Raw genomic sequence first — 19,653 nt, 5'->3', positions numbered from 1 at the left:
AAAGGGCCTTGATACAGGTGGTTCGGTTAAAATGAGGCCTTTAGGGTCGGGCTCTGATCCAACTTGGCTGGTGTCCTCGTAAGAAGAGGCAACATGGACGCACGCAGGGACCCCAGGAACAGAAGCACGGAGGGAATGCCTCGCGAGGACGCGGTGAGAGGGTGGCCATCGTGAGCCAAGGAGAGAGGCCTCGCAGGAAATCAAAGCTGCCGTGATCTGGGACGTCCAGGCTCAAGGACAGTGAGAAGACAGGTTTGTGTTCGAAGCCGCCCAGGCTGTGGCATGTGGTCATGGCAGCCCTGGCAACCTACAGTGGCCCCCCAGGATTTCCAGGCCTTCTGGAGGGTGGGTGTGCCCTGCGAAGGCCTCTGTCCAGGGATGGCTAATCAGTAAAGCTTCCAGAAAACCCCAACAGGAATGCAGGGGCCACAAATCCAGAGATTGCCTAAGTTCTGCGTTGCTAAATGCTGCACCTCAGAGTTCATGGTATTTAGCTCAACAGAGCGAAGGAACAGACGTAAGATACGTGGGATTTACCCTTCCATCTCAAAAATAGCCAGAAGAATATTTTTAACATTCTTAGAACGTTGAGGCCCCCAAAGCTGACAGGGTCTTCTGATGAGGATACAGCTCATCTCATCTGTGGCAATGAACGAGCCCAGAAGGGGGGACAAGGGGTGCCGGGGGCTCAGTGGTTGTGTCTGCCTCCGGCTCAGGTCATGGTCTCAGGGCCTGGGTGCGCTCGGGGAGCCTGCTTCTCCCTCTCCCTCAGCGGCTGTTCCCCTGCTTGCGCTTCCACTTTCGGTGTCAAATAAATACATAAAGATCTTTGGGGGAAAAAATGACAGGATGAGCCCATCTGTCCAGGAAAGCCTCCAGCGGGAAAAGAGGTCGGACAGTCTCGCCTCGGGGCGGCACCAACCCGAGCCGTGCTCTCCGCGCCCTCCGCGCCCGGGTAGGAGAAAGCCCAGTGGCCCCAGAAAGAGGTGCTGGGGCCGGAAGGGCCGCGGGAGCCCCACGGCGGGGGAGGCCTCTGGGGCACTGGGGGCCTTGAGGAGGGACCCCGGGCGCTGTCGTGTGAGGGACCCCGGCGGGGGGGCCGCGTGAGGGAGCCCAGGCCCCCAGGAAAGCTGAGGAGAGTGCGTGTGGTAGAGCACGTGCATTGATGAGCTGGGGGAAGGAATGATTAAACTGAGCAGAGTGGGGGGGGGGGAGCACGCGAGCGGCAACCGCAGACGCCACACGTGCGAGGTGCGAGGCTGCCAGGCGGGGGCAGGTCCGGGCCCAGAGGCCCCGTCAGAAGTGACGCCGCCCCCGGCCCGCTGCGCCTGCGCAGCCGAGCTGTGTGCGCCGCCAAGGGACGTGCCACGGCCCCCAGCCCGGGCCCTTCAGGCCCTGGAGGCTTCACTCACTAGGTCGCGCTGCCCAAGGAATATTACCTAATTTTTTTCCATCGTAAGGACGGTGAGAGGACCGCCTGGTGATGGTAAAAAACATGAAGATGCCCGACGTTCCGCAGGCCGTCCCCCGCTGCCCCCTCCGCGCCGGCGCCGGGCTGGCTCGCTCCACTAGCGGGGGGGGGGGGGGGGGGGTCCCCAGGGCCCGGGCGGCTCCCTCGGGCCCCGCGCGCAGGCCACCGGCCTAATGCTCGCGGACTGAGCTGTCAGGGTCCTCAGGGGATGGGACTCGCCCCAGCCCCTTCTCAAGGGGCGTGAGGCAAAGAGCTTCACGCCTTTGAAGAAAATCATCTTATTTCAAGTCTTGGGATAAGCCCCCTTCGCGACAAATCCAAAATCCACGAGCGTTGGTGACACGGCACACTGGTTTTTAGTTCTCCCAAGGTAACTTCTGAAGCTCCTTGGAGTTCCTGACTTGTTCTGGACGCGCCCTCCTCTGCGTCACAGCCTCCCTAGTGAGCTCCTCCAAGAGCCAAGGACGTCTGTTACCTGAGGCCTTAGGTTAGCTGGGCGAGACCTGCACCGCCTTTCGGTCCCAGGGGGAGGAGTTTACACTCTGAGCGAGCTCAAGACGAGCTCAAGACGGGGAGACCAGCAAGCCCTCCAGCCCCCGCCCGTCCTCCCAAAGGCAGGGGGTGCCTCCCGGCTGACCTCTACCTAAGTTCTCAGTGGAGGTTTTCAAGTCTAGTGCCCCGCCCCACCCCCACACCCCACACCCCACTCTCCATGTCTGGGGACATTTCTGACTGTTACAGTTTAGGAACCAAGCTACTGGCATCTAGTGAGTAGAGGACAGGTGTGCTCTTAGAAAAGCCTCTTAAAAATGAGGTAGAGCTGACCTATAACCCTATATATGACCCTAACAACACGATCTGGTCTTTGGTCATGTTACAATCACCAGCCAGTCCAACTGACCCCTACCACCAGAGCTACAGAATTTCTCTTTCTTGTAATGAGAACTTTTAAAGAAAATGCCTGCTTCTGGGTAAGAGCCACCAACAAAAATAAAAATAAAAAATAAATAAAATAATAAAATAAAATAAAATAAATCAGAAGAAAATTCAAATGAGAATGACAAAAGAATAATTCACTTTAGGTCAATACAATGGAAAAAAAAAAAAGAATAAGGACTTTTGGAATGAGACCAATTTGGATGCAAGTCCCAGCTTTGCCATCAGCAGTGACAAATATGGCTATCACAGGGGTAATATGGAGACGAAACAAAATAGTAGGGTGCTAATAAAGGTGGGTGTTGTCCTCTACATCTACCCCTTCCTGACACTGCTAACTTACAAGGTTGGTTAAAAGCCATGACTTCTTTTCTCTCTCTTTTTTTTTTTTTTCCTAAAGTAGGACTTATGCTTCCTCCAAGGTATGACAATACTTTTATGGACTGAAAGATCCTCAAGCTATAAAGTCTCCACTCCTAAATTTAGATGTTTACCCTTTTTTCTTCTCACAAAATTCTACTTGAATCACACAGAATCCAGGTGAAACCAGCTTTCTCTGGGTGGGTTTTGATCTCCAGTGGCAAAGAAAAACTGTCTGTCAAAATACATTGCTGACGTGATTTTTGGTTAGTTATTCCATCTCAGAGGTGATGCGAAGATGTTTTCTACAGCTGAAGTGCATCATTTGTATTCAGTCACATTTAAAAGCTTAACCACGATTTCTCAAATAACTCCCGTGTCACTGGTCTCTGATGTCTACACACTTCCTGTGACCAATTTTTTGACCAAAACATGTATCTCAATTGCAACTAAGGACAAAATTCACTGTTTCCTTACCACTCTGGTGAGGCTGTGAGAAGTAATGGACAAGTGTTCCACCTAGAATTCTCTGCCAGTCAGCTCCTACTGACCTACTCCAGCTGTTAAGGCAGGAGATACAGCCACCAAGGCACATGCCCTGCACATGTGTGAGGCTGGTTTCCATGCACAAAATAAAAATGAAAGTTTGAAACCTTTTTTTTTTTTTTTTTTCAAACTTCAAACACTTGGGTGGTGCAATTCAGGTGAAACTATTTACAGACAGAGATAGGATCTTTTTTTTTTTCCCAGAACATCTTTTCTAGAAATTGTCATGAGCTGCCCCAACTTCACATTTTCATCCACTACGTTCTTCACATGAGCATAGTCCCTGCAAAAAGAGCCTCTTCCCAAATTTGGTTTCGTTCTTTCGGTTTCCAACATCCAAATTCAACTAAAATAATGTGAGGTGGAAAATTATCTTTTTTTTTTTGGAAATTATCTTTCTAAAAAAAAATTCTAGGGGAGAATGAAGAACCTGAAAGATCCTGCAAGTTAATACAGAAGATAATACTTGCTGGCACGATGGCCAGGGAATTTATTCACATGGGTGGTCTTATTCCATTTGGCAAAGAGAAGGAACAAATAATGAAGCCACCACTTGGGTGCATTAATCGGTGTCATTTACCCAATGGTGTGCTGGAGCTGGCCTATTCTTAGGGGCCACCTGCGCTCAATGCTTTCCACGTTGGGGTTCAGCGATGACACAGTGGCAGCCTGAGACTGGCCGAGGTGGGCATATTCACTCCGTGGAAGTGGCCAATTGCTACAAACCATGGTCCCCCTGCATCCCTGAGAGCTGGGTTTACCAGCACACCACCAAATGCAACAGGCCCATGATGTTACCTCCTATAAACATGGCACGAGAGAGCAAATGACCACAAAAGGAAGAGCGAAAAAATGTTACAAAGGAGAGGAAAATGGAAAAGGTCAGAAGAGACATTTGTTAAATGACACGGACTCATAAATATTTTTTAAGCTGATCCAGATGAATCCGACGTAGCCAACTACAGTCAGAGAAAGATGGTCGGTAGGCAGAGCCAGAGAAATCCCAAAGGGGGCGCTTCTCTCTTCTGCAAGTCCTGCGGGGCCCAGAGGCTCTTGGCTATGAGGACAGGCCACATGCCTGCAGGCAGGCGTGCACACACACCCCGACCCAGGACGCGGACATCGAAGATCAGTGCCGGCTTGCCCTATCACCCTAGTTGGGCAGAGGGAACCGTGCGTGATTTCTGAGCTCCCTCCAACTTAGAACTCTGCGCTTTATCTGACACCCAAAGGTAAGGACTGTGTTTCCCGTTTGTCTTTCTAGCGCCCCGACACTCACCACAATCAAGGAGCTGTCGTAACTCAGCCGGGTTGCTGGAGCTCGGTGTCCTGTATAGAGTTGAACATTCCAGACCTAAGACACAAAACAGACTGAGCATGCAAAACACAGCTCTCTGGAGAACCTGTGAGCCTGCTGCCAGAAAGACATTCCAGTTTCCATCCCATATCTACTCTAGATGTGTACCAAGTATTCTTGGAAGTGAACCCCTACTATTAATCTTAGCTGGCATGTCAATGATTTTGGCAAAGCCATCTGGCCACGAAGGAGCAAGTTAATTGTATTTATTAAATTATGGAGCATTTAATAGTTTCCATACAGTAAGTACATGTTACCGTGGAGTCAGAAATCGGACCAAGGTTATTTCTGCACTACGTGGCGACAGAGAGCTTGTGTGTCTGGCTCGCAAGTAGCGGATTTAATGGACACCCGCCAGACAGAGGCAAACTGCGACAGCCCCGGAATAAGACTCAATGACACATTAACGGAGCCCCTTGACCGCTGATTACCTTTCTTTTCAATGGCTTCCAGGAGCTTCACCAGCAGAGGCGGAGCGATGTCGGGAGGGGCAAACTGCTCTGCAAGATCCGGAAGGGCCAAGGCTGCAAACAAACAGAATCCTACGGTTAGGTTATTCGGTTATTCGATTGGGGTGATCGAATGCATCAGGCAACAGGAAGAAGTGAGATGCAAAACAGTTGAGCTGTGACACTAGTGAACTTAGGTCTGAGCAAGAGCACGGTGCTGGGGCCCTCTTCCCGTGGGGCCTCTCCCTGCAAGTTTCAAGGACGGGGGCCCAGACGACAGGCCCACCTCTCTCCGGGGACACACTCAGAACACTTAGCTGGAATCCAGGACTTCCCTGCCTGACTGGCCTCTCAAGCCTCCTCCCCAGCTCCGTCCTCCCCAGGGCAGGCCTCCCAGGGGCTGGGCCCTGGGCCCAGGCTGGATGTGCGGGGCTCGGGGTGGGACTGAATTCGGATGTGCCGGAGGCTGGGGAAGTGGGCTACTCTCCCCACATCACCACCCTCTGGGGCAGAACGTGGGACCCAAGAAACCGAGATTAAATTCACTATGAAGGAGTAACCGCCCAGGTAGGAGGATGAAACAGATTTGACCGAACAGTCTGTTCACGTGATTTATAACTTTAAAATATTTAGACGCAGGGCACTTGCAAATGATCACTGGCCCCGTTAACGTTCAAATCAAGCCCCTGTGTACCCCCGCCACCCGAGCCTTCGTTGGCTGACATTCTGGTCAGTCGGTACATTCTGGTCAGTCGGTAGCTTAAGAACATGTGATGCTTTCACCGACTGGTTTTTGCAGGCGACAGCTCCGTGTTTCACCAATCGGAGTGGTACGAGAAGAAACGAACTGGACGGCACACTAACAACGGCCCTCAACATCACATTTATAACTGCGGCGTCGCTCCCAAAATACACAAAACCACTTGAAGTAAAAATATCCATCTCATAATACACCAGAAGAGGGAGCTAAATATATTCACCTCATTTTTCTCAAACTCCAAACTACACCTAAAGGACAGTCTACATGAAAATACCTACAGGTGCAGCCTTTACATTAGCCACCAATACGTAACTTTTTGACACTTATGGTTCATCACTGTGCAATCTTACCTAGGAATAAATAGGCAACATATAATTTATATTTATTTATATAAATATAATTACATTTATAAATTAAACTTACATAATTTATATTTGTATAATTTAAGAAAGGTTAAATATAATTTTCAGTGAGATCTTAGTGGTGGGATTATGATGACTCATACAGTTAAGCAGATCTTTAATGGGTTAAGCAGATCTTTAATGAAGCCCATCACAGATGAAATTCCTGATGCAGTCAACCTCAGAGAATTAAGTATGATTTGCGCCATTTTACAGACCCTAAACCCTGTGGTCTAAGAGCCTTCTGGACCGCAGTGCACCCTGGGAGAGACAGGCACATGGAATCCGGCCACCTAACTCAACTGGCCGCTCAAATACCCAGGATAAACGGAAGAGAGCTAGCTTGAGAAAGAAAATCCCACAGCCGCACCATCCAGTAAAACCTTCTGTGATGACAGAGATGCGTTATTGGCTGTGCTATCCAAAAAAGCAGTGGCCGGCCAACTAGTCGCATGTGGCTGGGAGTGCTTGAACCTGTAGACACCACAACTGATGAACTGCATTTTTTTCAGCTGAAACAGCCACGGGTGCTAGTGGCCACAGTATGAGAGAGCAAAGCCCCATGGCCTGAGCAAGGACAGGTTTTTGTCAAGACCAAACCAAAGATTCCCGAGTTGGCTCTGGGCTACTAAGACCCCACCATAAAGCCATCCCTGGGGACAGAGCATCTGGACACAGAGCTCATCGAGATCTGAACTCAGGGCATGAAAAGTCCGTTGCAGCGGCACCATCACTTGAACACATTACTGTCCAGCGGCACCATCACTTGAACACATTACTGACTTCATAAGGGAGGGACAGCCGGGCCACTGACTTTCTAGATGGTCACTAGGTGCAGAGCTGAGTGGGAGTGACATCTCTCCCGTGTCTCCCGCACCTGCCCAAGCCTATGATCACCTGAAGAACTTGCTGGGAAGACAGGTTCCCGGGTCTGACCACCCCCCTCACCCCCCACCCCCCCACCATCAGGAGGCCCAGGCATGGAGCTAGTGATGTAGTTTGGGTTAGTACTACGTCTTAGGACATGCGATCACGGTAAGAAAGTCAGTAATGACATGCCCCACATCTCTAGACGTTATAATGTGAGCACAGCTGAAAAGCACTGAAAATACCAGATGTCTCACAAGTTTCATTTACTCTTTTTCATTAAAAGCCTTGTAAAATCAGGCTACACTGTGAGGTGAAAAGAGCATATACCGTTTCATTTCCTCTGATAAACTATAAACTATTTCCTCTGGCCTCAGAAGATTATCAGCTCACAAAAATGTCCTCCCTGCAAAATGCCTTCTGCACTGAACAAACTGATATGCATCGTCCTATCAGCATAGGCAAGAGGAAAACAAGGCTAGAGAAACGGTGTGGAGAAAATACTAGTTTGGAATCCACAGTAGTGTCTCTCTTTAGGCTTCTCAAACTTACAGGTCTTAGTGAGCACAGCCCTAGATACAAAAAGGTGAAGATTAACTAGTAAATACACAATCCCACATGGCCACACATGCCCCGTCCCCCTGTCCCCACCCTCATAAATTTTACTCAGGCCATTTTTTTTTAATTAAAAAAAAAAAATCTTTAAAGTTGGCAACTGAAAATGGAATTACTTAATAAAAGGTTTATCTCCTCCCAGAATCTTATCAACACCATCATTTCTGCAGGCAAATTTGAAAGTTAAATTAACTGATAATTAAAGATTTCATCTAATTGCAATTGAAATATGCACCCAGCAGTTGTTTTAGAACTGGGCTGGCAGCTACTATATAGAACAGGGTTTCCATCTTCTCTATGTATTCCCTTTGGCTTGAAGAAGAAAAAAGGAAAAAAAAAAAGTCAAATCTTCTTATGTTAGACTTTTCTAGGTTTCCTTGGGGGAAAAAAAATTGGTAGTTTACCTTCAGTATCCTGAGCTACAAAATCTCATGTGTTTCACTCAAAAACTGTTACATCAAGAGACGGTGAAGCGTCCAACTGGGGGGGGCTCAGGAGGTTAAGGGTCCAACTTGACTGGCTCGGGTCATGATCTCGGGGTTGTGAGATCGAGCCCTGCCTCAGGCTCTGCCATCAGGTGTGGGGCCTACTTGGGATTCTCCCTCTCTCTCCTTCCTTCTGCGTCCTCCCACCCTGTTCTCTCTCTCTCTAAAAATAAAAAATAAAAAAATAAATGGTCACATCTAGTGTTTGAAAAGCACTGTGATAACCACCAGGTACCTACCTAGGGCAACACTAGAACTTTTCTCAAAGAGACACCAGAATCTCAAGGACAAAGCTAGATGTACATAGAGAGGGTACAGGTACTCTTCTTGTAACATGTCTAGCGGATTTCCCACAGAGTTAATGTTGACATAAACTATTATTAAAAAAAAACAAAAACAAAAAACAAAAAACAACCTATTATTCAAACATCTGAATCATTACAGCTGATTCAGGTTTTGCAATGGAAGTTTTAAAAGAGAAATTTTATAACCTTATTTTTTGAATAACAATTCAGGGATTTCCTATTCCCTAGTACAAAATCTGTGATTCAGTCCATTTCCCCTTTCAAATATTTAAACATAAGGGAACACGAAGCCCTACCCAAGTCTTTTAAAGTTCACATGTTCTACTTCAGGCTGCAGGATCAATCGACATCAAAAATCTAAAAAGTATCTCAAGGCAAAATACTAATTATTTCAACAATCCTAAAATCAACTATTCCTCTAATTTTATTAAGTATGCAAGGTCAGTGTTTCCTTTTCCATTACATGCTGTTTTAAGACATCCCAGCAGGAAATGACAATTGCCAGGCACTACCAAATTTGGCAAGTCGTTCTTTGAAAGGTCCCTGATAAAGCACCACATCGTATACTTCAATAAACTAAGGCATAATGGAACTAAAAAAAAAAAACAATACAGATCATATATGGTCACTATCAAAGAAAACACAAAATGATACAGTGTGACCTTCATGATGTTTATCTATAAATTGTTACTGGGTTTCATCTTCCAGACAAATTTTTATACCTGAATGAGGAATGCTTTTTGGCTCTGAAGCCTGCTGCAGCCAGGATGCAAGTCTGGGGAGCCAAGTCCATCCTTAAGAACCTGGATGAGTACGCAGATTCCCCCGCTAGAGTCCAACACTAAGTTTTTGACTTAGTGGGATCAGTTTTCACCAAAAGAAATCAGTATTACTTAAGGAGAAAGAAGAAAGAACAGCAGAAGGCTCTAGAAGTAACCGAGCCAAGACACAGACTGTTTCCCAAGAGGAACCAGCCTTCAACACTGATAGGAACACCAATGAATTAGGTGTCCCCGACTGTAGAAAGAATTTTTGATGACACATCAAGACGCTGCCTTTTCCATTAGTTCTATTTTTCTACCTTAACCCTGGTGACAACCAATCACATGGAACAGGAGAGCTTTCTCGCCAAACTCAGACCCTTCCCAAACCACGAACATGGACAGGCCTGAACAGTCCTTGGGCACCAGTGGTGTGTGGGAGACAGTGGCATTCCTCACGTTAAATGGTGCCAACGCCGCTACAAAATGCAAGATGAAACCAGCACACAGCTGCACCTTTTGGAGGCGGTCTCTATAAAAAAAGATATTTCAGAGTCAGTGCCTGGCAGGGACGAATGGAAAGTTTAAGCTGAAATTCTGGGACTCCAGAGACTGCCCAAGCCGAGTATTTCATTACTGATGGAAGTAGCTTGGAAGTACATGAAAAACTGCCACTTACCTTTTAAAATGTCATACAAATACACAGAAAAGAAAGTGTATGTGCAAGGCGTGGGTCAATATTAAATCAAGATGTTTGTCGATTAACTGTTGCCGAATCAAAATTTTATTTCTCTCTGAAAACAACCTCTCTCGTTATTTCAAATGAAAAATATACATTCTGGTGGGCAAAAAAATATAACGAATCCCAAAGCTTTTCTGAAATAAATTGTATAAGCACGCTCATGCCTTATGTCCATAATGGTTAATATCCTGACATTTAAGCTTTTTAAGTTTCTACTGGCACAATGCCAACACACGCTGGCTGAGACAGTATAGCTAAAAAACTAAAACAAAGCCAAAAGCCAGTATGGTTTCCTTTGCTTTGAAACACACCTGTTCAATCAGCAGTAGTGCAATTATTAAAAGCACACGTGGTTTAGAGCCAACGAGACCGGGGATTTAATCTTGGTTTCCCTACTTACTGAGTCTATTTCTTGGACGTGTTAATTAACTTGAACCTCAGCTTCTTCATCTGTAAAATGGGAATAATTATGAACGCAGTAAGGACTGAATGAATTATACAGATAAACATGGCAGGCACAGTGTCCAGTACGCAGAATGCACAAACTAATGGGTAGCTGTTATGAATTTAGACTTATTGATGTAATCTTTTACACTATTATAGATTTTTAATTGTGATGGCAACTTTTAAGACCAGAAAGTATTATAAACGAGACAAAAAGAATTTTCAATGTTTTTTAAAAGATTATTTCATTTACATGAACAGAATGATCTTTTCAGAAGTCCTACCTAAAATATCACATTATTTTCAATATATTGCCCTTGTTCCCCTATCAAGTATTTGAGTTATTATCCTTGAGTTTTCTGACCGTAAAAGAAAAACGGAGCTGGAATGATATCCAACGTAGTAGAAACAAGGACTGTTTTTTCAGGAGGGAGGAGGAAAAAAAAAAAAAGTATGGGAGGAAAAAATAAAAAGGAGTCACATCTACGTGGAAAGAAATCTTCAGCCATAACTACATTATTTTCAGAGATAAGTCGTCAGAGGGAATGAAAAGACCTGTCAACAGATTTAAATAGGAAGTTTGCAAATCTCTTCAGACGCCCTAAACTAATTAGTCTTTAATATCTTTATCTTTTCCCACTTATCCCTTCTGCTCCACAGCTTAAAAACAAATGAAAGGGATCTGAGATCTCTGCCCATTTAGTTTTGTTTCTAGACCACAGCCTAGTATAGGACACAGACAGCAGGCAGAGATCTTATTAAACAGAAGCAGACATTACAGCTTTGCTTTGGACGATGGCCTTAGCTAGAACCTCAGGGCTGAAAGATCACTGAAAGCAAGATCAGACTTCCTCTTTGCCAGGCTAGCCCCATGAATCACGAGTGTTGCCACCCAAACTGGAGTCTCAGTCCAAGACGACAACTGATGGTGTACAGCAAACATTAAAATATTTGGGCAGGAGGTAAGTGAGAAGAAAGAGACTCCCCTCTTCACACCCCAGGGTGTCACTTACAGGTGAGTCTCTGGGACTTTGGGGGAAGTGGGCCCACTGGCTTAGGAAGATTTCACAGGAAGCGTGGCTGAGCAGCCGCCAAGAGGGAAAGGGGGAAGGGAAATCATAGGATGCAGCACCGTGGATGGGTGCTGGACCACGTGTGGCCTGGATACCCCTGAACGTCCACTGGGAGTCACAGCCCCACACCCACGCAGGCTTTCATTTCTTTATTCCTAGCAGCCCTTATTATCCCGCCTCCAAAGGCGAGGAAGTTGAGCCTTGCAGAAATTAAGTCATGTGGTCAAGGTTGCGAGGCTTGTAAACAGTGTCCCAAAGTTCAGCTTGTACCTGTTTCTCCCCCTACCCCCCCCCCCAACCCCTGGGAGCCTACAAATCAGTCCCAGTAAGGAAAGAAACCTACTTTGCCAGAACTTGCTGCCAAATCTCCCTAATTTACAGGGGAGCTATGATAATGGTGTTGCACAACACTCAGATACCTGATGCTTGATCCCACCCGTGGGGAGCCTGGGGTGCCTTCTGGCCTGCTCAATACGGCTACCCGGACTAACGCCAGTTCCCGCGCTCCCCCCAGATAAGCAAGGCAGCACCTTCTCCCTCACCGTAAGGTATTTCTTAATGCAGGTAATTAATGCCCTAAACAGAAAGCACCGAGAGCCCCTCCAGCAACAAGAGGGAGGCAGGGCCTCCAGGTGAAGCTGCAGAGCCACTCGCTTCTCTCCCATTGGTATCTGACCACAGATTTCAGTCAAACGCATAAAAATATAAATGTTAAAAATGTTTCAAATTCATAAAGCAGGGTCTTCCGATGTAACCCGAGAGGCCCCCCCATCTCTCAAGAATTAATGATCCTCTGATCAGAAAAGAGCACAGAAGAGAGAACCCGTTAAGAGATCACCGGTTTGAAATGGGAGACCTGAAAGGAGCATCTTGATCTAAGCGGGACCCTCACCGAACTTGAGAGAAAGCAGGACGCGCTGCAGGACCAAGGAGCAAGTGCCAGAAGAGGGAGGAGCTGCCCAAGAGGCAGATTGGCCCAGCAGAGTGGGACCAGCCTCTTAACAAAGCCTGGATGGAAATCAGAGGAAAGAACCTCAGATTCCATTCTAATAACTATGCAGAGAGCTGGGGCTTGCTCTCTGACATTTTAAAATACACCAAAAAGTTGAAAGAATTGTACAGTGAGTGCCCACAAGCAACATGTGTCATGTTTCATTACCGATCAATCCATCAATCCGTCTTACTTTTCGTGAAGCATCTCAAAGTGGGCGGCAGAAAGCAGCTGCTCCCGACCGGGCTGCCTCGGCCGCCCTCTCCCCCAGCCCCACGACGACGACGGAGCTTTAACTACCAGCCTGGCCGTAGCCGAGGAGGGGACTTCGGAGAGGGAATTAAGTTTAACTGAGGTCACAAGAGCGGGGCCATCGTGATGGCCATGTGAGAGCAGGAAGAGAGGCCACAACGGCGTGCAAGCCAGGGAAGGGCCCTCGCGAGAACCCAACCAAGCTGTCCCGGACCCCGGACGTCCAGCCACTGCCTGAACTGGGATGAACAAGCAAGTGTCTGTTGTTTTGGCCACTCGGTCTACCGTATTTTGTCACAGCAGCCCAAGGTGACCGAACATCGATTCGCTACACCCAAAGAAACAGCCAAGTCTAGAACAAAATCAGTGTCAGATACGAATTCTATAGGGACTTAGGAAATTTAACCTTCCAGATGTGTCAGAATATTCACAAAGGCAGGGCTTCCTACACTTCATCGTGCTTGTGAATCACTTGATTCGGATCTGGGGGGGCCACAGGGCTCCGCATAGCCCACAAGCTCCCACATGAAGCCCCCGCTGCTGGTCCCTGGAACACACTTTGAGTAGCAAGGATGGAGGAACCCCCAGATCGCTGTGGGAGAGGGAATCCCAGTGGCTAACCGTCCCACTTCATACCTGTCGCCGAGATGTCCTGAGCTTCAGGGCCTCCACCAGCTCCCAGGAGCCCAGCATCTAAACAGGTGTCCCACAGATGGTGGGACTGACCCGGGGAGGGAGGGGGATGGCTATGAAATCTAATCAGATCTGATATCATACCTAATTAGATATCGAAAGAGAGACATTAGCAGCAGAGGCACTGCGGCCCTGTGCACCTGCGTACTGTGGCGCGTGGGGACAGGGATCACACGGGTCAGCACCTGCTAACGTCCCACGGTCAAGTTCGGGCTGAGGATTAGCACTCAGTTCCCCTGACCTCCCAACGAAGCTCCTCCCACCTGGTCTCATTTCAAGGGGACTCAGATGTTTACGTCCCACCAGGAGGAGAGGAATAGGAAATACTACCGCCACCAGGACCACGAGTACCCACACTACTACTGCTGCTGCTTCTACCTATAACTGAGACCTCTCGTGTACTTAACACTTAGCACTAGAACTGTGCTCAGGGTTTTATCTCATTTAATCTGTGCAATCTTGTGAAGTACTGTGACTGCCTCCATTTTACAGCTAAGGAAACTGAGGTTGAGAAGAGTTAGGCACAGTAGCTAATGCTGTGCAGCAGTAAACCCTCCCTGAAACTCGGGTGCCTCCTCAGGGAGATGCACTGTAGGACTCCATTTGGCGGGGGGGGGGGGGGGGGGGTCACAAAGCCATGAGAAGAGGATAAGGATCGAAATGGATAGGCAAGAAGAGGCACCCACAGTGACAACCCTTAATGACAAGAGGGGCATTTGTTCAGTGTGAGCTTGGGCTGGTGGGCCAGCTTCTCGCCATCACCTCTGCTTTATCAGAACTGAACCCCTGCCAGCCCACTCGGCCAGGCTAAATATTTTGAGGACGGCATTTATTAAATATTTTCTCATAAGGCTAAACTAAGCGCATTCTTCCCCAAGGATGTAATGGGTTTCACTCAGCTAAATATAGCTGGCTAGCTTATCACTTTCAGCAAGGTACAGATGGACGATTCTGGTTAATCATCAGGTGGAGAAAGAGCCCGGCAAATAATTGACAAATGCATGTATGTTGTAACTTCTATTTCAACGGATCCCAAAATGAAATCTTAGTAAGATACACTTGATAGGTACAGGAAAGGACTTAAAGTGCTTATGATCAGAGAGGGAGAGAAAAGGAAAAGGATTACCTGTCTATGGTATTGGGAAGAAAACAAAAACAAAGCAAAAAAGACAAGGGGCCAGAAAATAATGAACAGAAAATTCCCTATTCAGCTACTGCAGAAAAAAATCATGTAAGAAAATGTGTAGTCAGATTTAAAAAAAAAAAAATCTTTAAAAAAAATCACTGATACACGAAACTATCCACTTATAATAAAGCAACTGTTAGCAATTTTAAGATAAAATAAACACAATCCTTAATAATTTTGTAAGGATTTAGATTAAAAAACTTAAAAATGGAGCAGTATGCTTTCACTACTTTTGGTAAATGTTATGAATTCTGGGGGGCTAATGAGTTTCCCTAGCTCATGATATACTAACGATCACCAGTGAACTGAGCAGATTACTCACCTCTCAGGTACAGAAATTCATGGACTTCTACACCAGATGCAATTTCCCTTTTAAGGGTCACTATTTTAGAAGGGTCAATTTGGGCAGCAGCTGGACCACCATCACTAAATTCTCAAAAAACAAAACAAAAAACAAACAAAAACCACCCCAGGTTGATACATAGTACTACGCCATAGAAAGAAGCTAAAACGAAAAAAAAGAAACACATCGACGGCTGCTATCTGAGGAGTGGATGTATTTTGCAACTGCTTACAAGTCAGCAGGGGGAAAGCAGCTATGTCCAACCAGCTAGGGCGACCTGTTCAAAGAAAAGGAGTGAAGTCAAAAAGATGAAGCTGGACCCAGAAACGGAACTGTTCCATCAGCCATTCTGATCAACAACTTGGGGTTCTTGAGAGAAAACACACTGTGACAGTTAGAAGATGTCATACTGCTGAAAGCTCCCAGATGGAAGACGTGGGTTTAACCAGAATGGAAATGAGTGTGATGCTGGGCAGGAGGAGGTGCCCCTGGGGGACACCCTGGAGGGAGAAGCCATCACCCACCCTGAGGGGCTCCTCTCTGCCTTCCTGCCTCAGGGCCACCTCTGTCCTCACGACCGACTCTGACGACCTGGGCTCTCTCTCCTGCACCACTTCTGTCTCCGGGGGAAAGGGAAGCGATAGGGCCTGAACCCCAGGAGGGGGCGAGTTTTGTACATTTTGTTCTATCAGATTAGGCCTCAGTGACTCTCTGAATTATGAGCTGTCAACTTCTTTTTCATCTACTATAGAATATGCTTCTTAGAAATTGAAGCTATAAATAAAACAACAGATGTTTTTTGCTGGCTTCAACAGGAGCTTGGGTAATTTTTTTTTTTTTTCAAAGGGGTTAGAAGTTAAGTGAATTAATTCCAAAAGGATGTACTAGGTTTCCCCCTGTTGGTCACTTTTTGCATTATCCTACTGAAGCCACAAACTCGTTTTACTCTTTTGGGGGCCACGGTATGTAAACTACTGAAGAAACTAGGAAGGGCTTTGTAACATATTGCATCGTCTCTGTGACTTCTACTTAAAAAAAAAAAAAAAAAGAAAAAAAAACTATTAAACACCTTACCTATGCTTGTAACTGGATGACACCAAAAAAAAACGATTGAAAAGCTACTGTGCAACAGGTGAGGGCATGAGTTCTAGAAGGCTCAGTAATAGGTTGGGAATTGGGAACTTTGAAGAAAACATTTAATACACGCCCCCAACCCACATATCAGTAAAGTGATAAGGTTTAGCTAAGTAATTCTAAACTAATTTCTAGATCTTAAAAGTTCTAACTGGAACGTTAAAGTTGAGGGAATCACAGAGCCAACATAAAACCACTGAATTACATCTCAAGATGAATTACCCCCCAAATAACCCTATTCTCTTTAGCCATTACCTTGTTGCACGGCACAGCTGACCCAAGTCACAGGGAGGCACCCTGTCAGTGGCAGGCAAAAAGTTACTTCAAGTAAGGGGGGGTGGGGTGGGGAGCAAACTGATTAAATGAATGAAAAGAATGCGGGAAAAAATGGAAAAATTTAATTCCGTTTCATCGGGCGACCTCAACCTATACAATTTCCAATGAGGGACCGGGAATCTCTTTGGAGCTCCTCTCTGCGCATCAGATCCAAACTTTGACTTTGTCGGGTGATCACCACACTCAAGAGAAGGAGAACATTTCTCCAACATCCTCCTCCCGGTGTGTGGCTCGAACTGGAGGCCGCTTCCTACTTGTCCTAAGTCGCGACCGAGACCGGGACAGGGCCACCTAAGAGGCAGGCCAAGGGAAGCAAGGTGGGAGGGGCTGACACTCGCTGACCTGGATGCGGCTCCAGGCACCTGCTCCTTCCCAGGAGTCCCGCCAATAGCTCCATCAAGGACATCCGTCTCACTGGGTACGGGGAAGGCAGGAGGGCAGAGGACAGCGAGGTCACTTGATCCGTGTCTGGCAGGGCCACATCCGCCTGCACCTTGGACCCCCGGGGCCACAGGTACGCACTTCCCCTGAGCAGGTGCGTGTAAACGCAGCCCCGCTTGGCATCTTGCGATTTCTGACCAACACACGCGGGGCTCCGGGGGAGAAGGGGGCGTCCCCGCAAAACCAGCTCGCTCGGGGAGCACACACGGCCCTGGCCAAGCAGGCCCAGGGGTTCGTCAGGATAGCGGTACTCCGAGGTGGGCGCTCTGCAACCCGAACCCGGGTCTCTGCAGTGGATCCGCTTCCTCCCAGGGCTCTTGGCATCCCCTCAGGCATTCGGAGACCACCGTAGGAAACCATCCCCAGCCCAACAGGGGCAGAAATGACACAGCCAGGGCTGCCCGTCACATCTGAGGCTCTCGGTACCGAGGCGCTAACGCTTACTATGGTGCAAGGAGAATGCGCCAGGCACTAAGCTGCTTTAATGAAATCATCCCCCTGTGGGGGCAGGTTGCATCAGCATCTCCATGTTACAGAGCGTGAGTGGCTCAGAGATGGCAGGTGATTAGTCCAGGCTCACCCGGGGCCAGGACTTCCCCGACAGAGGTCATCTTGTTGAGACATAAAGGTCCCTCCCCACCCCCACCCCCCACCCCTCGAGATCCTTCTTTACCATAGAGTGTTGGCTCACAGATTCCCTTAGGGCATCTGGTTTCCTTAAAGACTGCATCTTTTGGGGGGGGGGGTGTGGGGTACAGCCCAGCCCACCACCCTGGCAACTGGGACCGCCTAGAGCCAGACAACCAAGATAGAAACAAAGAAAGAGCTGTCCAGATCAAGAACAGCCACTCTGCTCCGCACCGGCCCATTTCTCTACTGTCTTCTTCTGATTCTACGACGTTGTGCAAGACGCTGAGCTTATCTGACCTCTGCCTACCCAGCGAGGGAAGAACTTGCCAGTCGTGGTGGCCACCAAACACCCCAAAATCTTTGAAAACCATACTGTGATACCAACCATCTCCACAGTCCTGCGTCCTACCAGATGATCATTTACTTTGGAAGAAAGGACACAGATACATATGAAAAGATGCCGAACAGAATTTACAGAAACAGTCACCAAGTAGAACATATTCCAGAAATTCGGGAGACAGAAGGACTTTTAATACCCTGGAATGGTAGCGTTCAAGTATAAACCATACACGTAATTTAAAATTTTCTAGTAGCCCCATTACCAGCACCAACAAACAGGAGAAAATGTAATCTGTCGCTTAACCCTATTTATCCAAAATATTATCTCAACATAGAATCGATATAAAAGTTACTAATGGGCTATTTTCTGTCCTTTATTTCTTGTTTTACGCTCCCAGCACATCTCCGTTCGGGGCTGGCCGCACTTTCACGGCTCAGTGTGCCTGCGACACGTGACTGGGGATGGCACTAGGGCAGCGCCGCTCCAGAAGACACAGCCGTCGCCTCCCCCAACCCTGTGTGGCAGTCTGCTGACCACAGCTGACAAAAGTGCCATTATCAGGGAAAGGCTGCCACAGTCCAGCTATTAAGGGAGACGGTCCAAGGTCGGCTTAGGTTCACGTCTTGACAACACGAGCCCCCATCGTGTCATTTCTAAGATTACACGAATGATCACATGTCTGACACTGGCTACAAGACAGACAAACACAGCCGGGTGGAGGGAGGGAGGTCTACGGAGCAGTCTAGGCAGGAGGAGAGCCCAAGCGAGGGTGCTTTCTCCCTGGTAAGATGCTCCCATGCTGTGCTACTTTTTAAAGGCCCGCATCTTCCAATTCAAGGTCTTGGATGCAGCCCTCTTTCCAAACCATGCAATTTAATGAATCCACTCATTTAAAGAAAAAAAAAAAAGTGGAAAACATTTTTGCTCAGCTGTGTTGGTGACACTATTAGGTGCAGGCTGGGCACTTCCAAAGGCGGCAGGCAAGGTTGGAGCAATCTCAGGGCATCTTGTTCTGTTAAATACCGTCGCTCTTCTAACAGGTAGGTACCCGTGCTGCTTGCTCCCGGGTCCTACAACTTGATTCTTTTCCTAGTATGTGGAATGTAAGGCTTAAACCCAACTCCTAACTGATGCTTCTTTTTTTTTAAAAAAAAAAAAAAAAAAAAAAAAAAAGGCTTTCACAGCTCAAATTTCTGCTTCCCTTTTGGACCTGGAAGAAAAACTCTTTCCTTTAAAAAGTCAAAGCTGGTTATTGTTTTCCTCAAATGTGAAATGTTTTTTTTATGAGTGGCAGAAACCAGAAGTGGAAAGCAGTTCCCAGCTCAGATTATATGATAACAGTATACAAAGCGAAAAGGCACCCAAATCCAATATTACTATTTAGGAAAGGCAAGAGGAACGTAGATTGACAGTGTCGCCCTCCAGACCTGTGGGCTCTTACTGGGAGAGGGCCGTGTGTGAAGGTAGCGGGGGTCACCATGCCTGAGTTTCAAAGGAGAGGTTTACAAGAGCCTGCCCTTATCAGACACTTGACATTTTGAGAGTTTATCAAGTTAACATGGCTTTCAAGGTGTCAATTTTAATGGTTTTAGCACTTGACTATGCAGGTCACAACTCGGTATAAGGTGCTACTTGACGACGAAACCCAGGAAATTCGCTCTCAGGAGGAAGTGCGTGGTCTGTATAGTGTGTCCACACTGCCTGTGTTGAACAGCTAAAAAAGAAAGACTAATTT

The 19,653-nt window shown here is 47.2% G+C and overlaps 1 protein-coding gene across 5 annotated transcripts in view; it reads right to left on the bottom strand.

Moving 5' to 3' along the window:
* The window catches only part of PIK3R1 (phosphoinositide-3-kinase regulatory subunit 1), an 81,742-nt gene that overhangs the window by 21,116 nt on the left and 40,973 nt on the right, over window positions 1-19,653 (bottom strand). For all 5 annotated transcript variants that reach the window (XM_041764817.1, XM_041764816.1, XM_041764820.1 and 2 more), the window contains exons 3-4: window positions 5,102-5,194; window positions 4,593-4,667 (exon numbers count right to left, since the gene is read on the bottom strand). In XM_041764817.1, coding sequence (XP_041620751.1) covers window positions 4,593-4,667; window positions 5,102-5,194 — 168 coding nt within the window. The remainder of the gene's footprint in view (window positions 1-4,592; window positions 4,668-5,101; window positions 5,195-19,653) is intronic.

This window comes from Vulpes lagopus, chromosome 8 (assembly GCF_018345385.1).
Source record: "Vulpes lagopus strain Blue_001 chromosome 8, ASM1834538v1, whole genome shotgun sequence".
Classification (NCBI taxonomy): Eukaryota; Metazoa; Chordata; class Mammalia; order Carnivora; family Canidae; genus Vulpes; species Vulpes lagopus.
The sequence above is the reverse complement of the archived record's forward strand: the minus strand, read 5'-3'. Positions and strand labels throughout refer to the sequence as shown.